The sequence below is a fragment of the Montipora foliosa genome, chromosome 1, assembly GCF_036669935.1.
Source record: "Montipora foliosa isolate CH-2021 chromosome 1, ASM3666993v2, whole genome shotgun sequence".
NCBI lineage: Eukaryota > Metazoa > Cnidaria > Anthozoa > Scleractinia > Acroporidae > Montipora > Montipora foliosa.
In genome coordinates this window covers 57,539,165-57,546,664 of record NC_090869.1, presented here as the reverse complement: position 1 = coordinate 57,546,664, position 7,500 = coordinate 57,539,165, and the positions used below count along the sequence as shown (strand labels likewise).

Genomic DNA, 7,500 nt, shown 5'->3' with positions numbered 1-7,500 from the left:
TATGTTGCATATTGTTATCTTCAGGACAAAGAGAAGAAGAAGCTGGGTCCAAGAGGATCTGTTTACCTTGGAGTGAGTTTTATCTCTTTTATGTTTCGTTTTTTTTTTATCAGAATGCTGCCTCTACAAAAGCGATTAATGGAGTGTGAACACACAAGTAAGATCACAAACTTTCTCTTTTTTCCAGGGAAGTATGATATCTCCGAGTGATGAAGACTCTTTTACCTTCACTGTCAGTGCAGCCAATGGGGATATTTTTAAACTTAGAGGTAAAAGTGTCAGGAAAATTAACTTTTAAAAAGGTTTTGTCATTTACATCAAATTTGGAGAAGTTAATAGAAGTAGCATATAATAATTATAAATATAGAAAGAAATTGAAGTGTTAATATTAACATTGTTCGTTGAAGCTTGGGAAGGAAATTGAACAGAAATAATGATTTATGTAAAGAGTGAGTGTTTGGTTTAGGTCTCTTCTTAATAAAAGAGCATTGTTTGACACATAATATGAAATGTATTGTGATTTTATTGTGAGCTATTTTGTGGCTAACATTTGACACTTGTCTCTTTAGTTGTTTGAGCAGAACAAGATACATGTATCTCCAAATATCTCTTTCTTTTTACTGGGATATTGCAGAAAAATAGACATGATGCTATTGGTCATAACCATTTTGAAGTGCCTCTTAATTAGCTATAATGTGTCACTTGTTTTATTTTAGCCAATAATACTAAGGAAAGACAGGACTGGTTAAATAAGCTTCGCAGCGTGGCAGAGTTTCATGCCTCAAGCATTGAGCAGGTATTTAATCTCACAAAATTAGTATTAATAATAATATTATAAGGATGCTATCTTTTCAATAACAAAATGCTCTCAGATGATTGGTTCAGAACTTAGCAGCTGTTGTCTGATCCTTTATTTGACCAAACTTTTGACTCTCCAACTTCTTGGTATTCCAACTTACATGTACCCGGAGCTTGTTAGTGGACCTGATAAATTGAACAAAGCCGGACTGTTAAAAAACCAATTATGTACATTATCCAGTACTCGGAAAAAAAAAAAAAACACCAAAGTTTTTCCCTCAAATCCGTCCGTACCATTCCAGTTTTAGGACACTTCGCCCATATTGTATAGTATAAACAAGATGGAATAATCTTAGAATAGCTCAACTCATATTTTAAAGTGACGTTTTCGTCACCGTAGCCAACGTGGTTTCTAAACTCGCAAATATGGTCATGCTATCAGCAGACAACCCATATCCAGACATAACTGATTAAGTGTGCAGTACGAATGTCAGACACTTCGCCCCCACTTTCTGGACGATTAGCCCCCTAACCTAAAAACATTAATAATCACACAGGAAAGGTAGTTTTTAACTTCTAACCAATAATTATACCGGTAAGGTCGCAAACAACAGTTCCTTTCAGTTTCAATCGAGGTAAGATCACCTGAAGATCGATCGATCTTGGATCGTGAAAAAGAAAATCCAACCACAAATGCTTTCATTCACAACGTTAAATAGCTTGATTTTTTCTTGCAGTAGAAAAGAAGAAATTATGATCTGCTTTCAGGCAGTGATATGTGTTTGTCTTGTATTTGAGCACTTCAGCTGCCATAACTGTAACCAGAAACCCGTATGGGTTGAAACGTGTAACGGCCCCTTGTGTGCTGGGAAACAAGCTTCTGAATATTCAATGCTAAGTACCATATTTGGAACAACAAGAGCGAGGAGTTTCCAATTATGGTACTTAGCACTGAAAGATTCTTCCAATCAGTTCGCACTGAACATTCGGAAGCTGTGAACGCGCGTTACACATTTCAACCCTTATGGGTTTCTGCTGTAACTTAACTCCCTCTCCTATCAGGCCGCCCCTCCAATCTACAGGACGGCTAGTCTTCCAGCATCTGCTCTTCAACCACCTATTAAACCACCTATTAAACCACCTGTGAAACAGCCGCCAACAGCAGCCATGTCAACTGGTCCGTCCTCCATAGCAACAGCTGACAATGTCAAATCCGACTCGCCTAGACCTGTCCGTAAAGTCGCACATATACCTGAGAGTATCCTTTCAGGGCTGGCGCAAGTGAGGGAGGACCTGTACAGAGTAGAGGATCAGCAAATGACATTTATAGATCAGCTAGAGGTAAAATCATTGCAATTATTATAATTACTGTGTGAGAGCATGGAAACCTTAGGAAGACTAAGGGTGCGTTCTATTGATCCTATTCCGGATTGAGAATACATGGAGTGATGATTTAAAACGGTATGTCTGGCGTTTAGAAGCAACAAGGATAATAAAGAAATGTTTTAAAAATAGCATTTAACAGGTGTTTGCAAATTTGAATGTGAATCTCTGTAAAAACGAAGGATTTATAACTTCTTTTCCATGTATTCTATTCCGCCAGGAATCGAACTCTCCCTAAACTTGTTTTCACCTAAAAGTTAAAGAATTATGAAAACCAAACGTTTTCGACACTCATTCATCTTCAAGTTCTCTTTTAAATACCGGTACTATTTAGTAACCTTGTAAGTTTTTGCTTGTTAGTTTTGGGCTGCTGGAAATATAACAGTTTTTCTACACTTTCTGTTGCAGTTAGACCCAACTGGAGAGGAATCGCTCTTACCACTAGAATATGTAAGTTTGCAAATATTTACAGTTCAAAGTTACATTCTCGTCTTATAGAGGCAGGCGTTGTTCAGTCGGTTAGTGCGTGGCCTTTTGAGCTAGAGGGTCGCCAGTTCGATCCCCGTCTGTGTCGACTTTCCTCTGTTTCGTGTAGCTGTAGCTTTGAATATCCGTAAAACGGAGCATTGATGGAGAAAGGGGTGTAAGAGGTGAGCACCGAGGGCCACAAGTTATCAGTAACTCTAGTTGACTATCACGTGCTACCCTCGTGAAAATAAGGACTTTTATCTTTTTCCTTTTTTTTTACCTCGTGTGTCCAGAAATGCAGATAATAGTGAAATGGAAGATGGAAGATTTGGAAATGGAAGATTTGGATTTGGCGAATTTCTTCCAAATCCACGACACGTCGCCCTCTTGGCGAAATTTCGACAAATCTGCCATTTTTGCCATTGTCTGCATTTCCGCATACTCAATGAAAGACTGGATGCATAGAAGGAGCTAAACTCGGTGTAGCACTGGGCAAATTTCGTCAGCAGGTTGTTTGCCAATTTCGTTGCGCCAATAGTTGAACGTTGCGAGACAAGTTAAATTACATGATAGGGCAGCGTTTTCACAACGTGTCTCGATGATACCTTAAAACCAAAGGAGCGTTAATTTTCATTGACTGGTACCACAAACTGCTGTCGCCAGTTGTTCAAACGATGGATAGCGCTATCCGTCCGATAAATCACTATCCGGTAGATAAACACTACCAAAACCAATTGCGGTATCCAGTGGATAGTGATTTATCCTGGTGGATAGCGCTATCCACCTTTTGAAAAACTGGGCCCTGGTAGGCAACTTCCAGTTTAGATATAGATATTTTATTTGCCAGCTGGGAGGCCCGTGTAGCGAAAAACTGTGACCGAGATTTTGAATAAAATGCTCTTTCAAGACCGAGGTCACCGTTTTTCGCTATACGGACCGACCCTTAGCTGGTAAATAACTAAACTTACTTAATTTTTTCCTCTCTTTCCCTTCCTCTCTGAAATCACTTTTAAATTGTTGACTCGCATCGCGCTTGATAGCGAATGTAGTATTAAAGCGACTTACAAACTGAACGTTTCAAAGAGAAATATTTTTAGTTGAATTATATTTTCAAATCTCTTGTCTAATAAAAAGTAACTTCTGTATGTAAACGGATTGGGTGTCAAAAAATGAAAATTTAAGGTGAAGGACAAAAACTCTCCGAGCGTTATCGTGCCCGTGGGCATGCAGAGATAGGAAAATCCGGACTGCGCGAAGAACCAATCAGACTGCAGGATTCGAACCGTGCCCTCTCGGAAAAAAATAATAAAAGTTATGCAGCATTTCCCAATAATATTCGAGAAGTATTGTGAGCAGGATTAGGATTAATTATTTTCCTCTTGACACCAACTTTAGTGCCATTCACACCACTTTTACTTCTGGGTAACGGGTAATTTTTCTGCCATATTAAAAAGGCTTGAATACTTGCGGACTTATTACAACAACGCGCATTTACATTTTGGGATGATCTGACATGCTGTCGTCCTTGCTAAACTCAAAGAAGCCGTTTAGTGATCAATACTGTCTTGCAGTATTTACTGTATGAATGAATTGAGGTTTTGGCAGCTTCGGCTGTATAAGTTATACAGCTGACGCTGGGATAAACAGCTGTGCAATCAGTGGATATTTTGAACAGAAAATCGCACTTTGCTCGTTTAATGAAAAACATTCGGGCGGTAAATTAATGTTAGTGTCTTAAACGCGTAAAACGCCTAATATAAGGGACTTTAGCTCTACGACGGCGACGTCGTCGAAAGCGTTACCTCAAAAATATGACTTTGCACTATCGTCAGTCTTCCGCGGTTATTTTATCGCGTTCACATCGTACAAAATGGGCGAAGTATCCCATTATAAAATTGGTACGAGCAGTTTCAGAGTAAAAAAAGAGAATGAACGATTCACATTTTTGTGCTCATGTTATCGTCAAAACCTCAAATTTGCTGATTTCACGCAGTTGTTCTTACGCAGCGAGTCCCGCAAAAATATGTGCGAAAATGCGTTTTGCACATGCTGCACGATTACTTTTCCTCTTTTATCCAATGTTTTCGTTACCGTAACAGTCGTCGTTTGCTCAGCTCACTTTGTTACTGTTTTGGAGAAAAAAGAACAGCAGAATTGTTCAGTGGTTCGTCGTAATGTATATCAGTGTTCATTAATTTTCTCTAGGCTAAAGCCGTGGCCAAACTATCGAACAAAGTTGCATCCCACATGCAACATTGTTGAATGTAAAAGTTGAGGTAGTGGCAAAACGCTATCCAACATTGCTTGACGAATTCAAGTTCAAGTCGGCGCTAAATTTGAAATTATCGCGCTAACACTGAAACGAAAACCGCTCTTAGCGTTTATGCAACTGGAGCTGTTTGAGGGCGGCAATGACGGATTTAAACGAGGGATAAACCAAAGAATGGTTAAGAGAACGTGTAGAAAAGGGTATGTTCAATGCAAGATACATCCGCATTTGGGAGATGAGTGAGAGTGGGCTCGGATCAAGAGAAATTTTAAAGGCTATTGAAGCAGACATCTCCAAACAGAGCGATAGTGATTAAGGGGGCTAAAAGTGTCCCACAGACATGACCTTGCTTGATATACTCGCTGATCAAGGTTTCTGGCTGTTCATCAAAAACCACGACGTTCCCTTGGTCCTTGTCGGCCATGAGTTGCAAATGATGCTAGAAGCCTGGGCTTGATAATAAGATAGCGATTCGTGATTGGCTCGATTCAGGACACAACTTTGTTGGAAGGGCGGCAAAACAATGCAACATTGTTGTGTCGAGCAGAATTGCTGGGCGTAATGTTTGATCAAAAGCAAACTCTATCCAACGCTTGATCGAACAAAAAATCTTGGACGAATATCTTCCAACATGGTTGGCCAAACGGTCGAACAATGCTGGATCGAGCGAAGTTGAAGCATCCAATCCAACGTTGTTCGATGGTTTGGCCAGGGCTTAAGTCACCGTAAATGGTGGATAAATTTCGACCCACAACAATCTTACTACATTCTTTATTCCCCAAACAAGAGTAGAGGCAGATTATGTCTAATTGCGTGTCAACCTATGTGAACCTCAACTTTCTCCTTTTAATGTCTTTTCGCAGGATGTTCTTATTCTGAAGGCAACTGCACAGGTGGGAATTCGCAATCAGTCTCATTTTTTTTCTGCAAAGGGGTCTAGTTTCTAAAGAAACTGTTGTGCTGCGTCGTTTGTGAAGTCATGAAACACAGAAATGGGTTCATCAACTGAATTGATATCGTAAATTGATTCGGAAGCTGACTTTTCGACCGTTAACCCTTCGTCAGAGCGAATTGCAGAAGAATCTCTAACGATGGGCGAACGCTCGAAACGCCGTCTTTCGAATTTCATTACGGTGGTCAATTTGCCGTTTATCAACTTAGTTGATGAACCCATTTCTCACTTTTTGTGCTTGTGATCAAGATCCTACAAATGGTACAATTGTCTTCAAGTTGGCCTTGATATAATTAATTCTAACTACACATCTTCCTTCAAAAATGCACTTCGGCCTTTTTTTTTTTTGCGACAACCAGTGATAGGCTTAGATATGAACTTGCTCTTGCGACAATTTTCTTTGAACGTCTCATTATTCAATGCCTGAGGCGGCTCAGTATGTTAACAGTATGTGGTGTATTTTGGGCGCATTGGTGAGAGCACCCTCCGGCCTCCCACAAATGTGGCTCGGGTTTAATTCTCAGACTTAGTTAGCATCACATGTGGGTGAGTTTGTCGGTTCTTTACTGTGCTCCGAGAGGTTTTTCTCAAGGGATGCTGGTTTTCCCCTCTCCTGATAGACCAGTTTCGTATTTTAACGGTTGGATTGGATCGAGCATGAAATGGAGGCTACTGCGCTGGAATCTTTCACATGCAAATCATTTTCCCCGCATTAGCCTCCATTTCATGTTAGATCCAGTCTAACCGTGACAATCCGAAAATGGCTTATTGAAATAAAATAATAACTCACCTACGATTTGATATGGATTGATTTGATTTCTGTTCAGTGTCCCCGATTAGTGCGTCAGTGCTAAATGATACCGTTGGAGCGAGTTTCAATCGAGTGTCGTAAAACCAAAACCAAAGTAATTACTTTGGCCAATCAAGAAGGGCCGAGACAATCCAGTAAACCAATCAAAACTCAAAGTAATTACACGTAGCCGACACAAAGCGCGGGAAAATGTGCACGCGCGAGCCACGATTGTTTTTGGTTTCACTTCTCATTGGTTGAAAAAGTGGCACGAGAACTTTGAACCAATCAGTGAGTAAAGTAATCACAAACCAAAGCAATTCGCTAATTACTTTCGACACTCAATTGAAAACCGCTCTAAGTAAAGCTCATTATTATTATCATATTGCTGAGATCTGCAATACTATGCTTGAGAGGCACGAGAATGTTGCGATCTAGAAGAGCTGCATGTGGCATTTTTAATATTGACCTAGATATCGAAACTAGTGAAGGAGCCATTTGCTGAAGAACTTTTTATTTCATTTTTATACAGAGAACTGACCGAATTTTCAAGCTATACATTACCATGTTTTCATAAGTAAATTTTTAATTTTCTTCTATATTTGTGTATTATATTTTTTTGGTGTAAATTTTTATTACATCTATAGTAGTAATACTTAGTCCCCCAGCCGTAGTGAAACAAAACAAAGTAACTTTCTGTCTAGTTTTTCGATTCTTAACAATTGTAAACGTAATTCTTTTTAGCGATGACATTTTGAATAAAATTACTGGGTTTAAAAATTATCATCATCATCATCATCATCATTATTATTATTATTATGATGTTTGTTTGTGAATTAT

The 7,500-nt window shown here is 39.3% G+C and overlaps 1 protein-coding gene across 2 annotated transcripts in view; it reads left to right on the top strand.

Moving 5' to 3' along the window:
- The window catches only part of LOC138002455 (oxysterol-binding protein-related protein 11-like), a 42,330-nt gene that overhangs the window by 9,189 nt on the left and 25,641 nt on the right, over positions 1-7,500 (top strand). For both annotated transcript variants that reach the window (XM_068848494.1, XM_068848500.1), the window contains exons 4-9: positions 25-72; positions 188-269; positions 717-796; positions 1,861-2,139; positions 2,590-2,631; positions 5,782-5,811. In XM_068848494.1, coding sequence (XP_068704595.1) covers positions 25-72; positions 188-269; positions 717-796; positions 1,861-2,139; positions 2,590-2,631; positions 5,782-5,811 — 561 coding nt within the window. The remainder of the gene's footprint in view (positions 1-24; positions 73-187; positions 270-716; positions 797-1,860; positions 2,140-2,589; positions 2,632-5,781; positions 5,812-7,500) is intronic.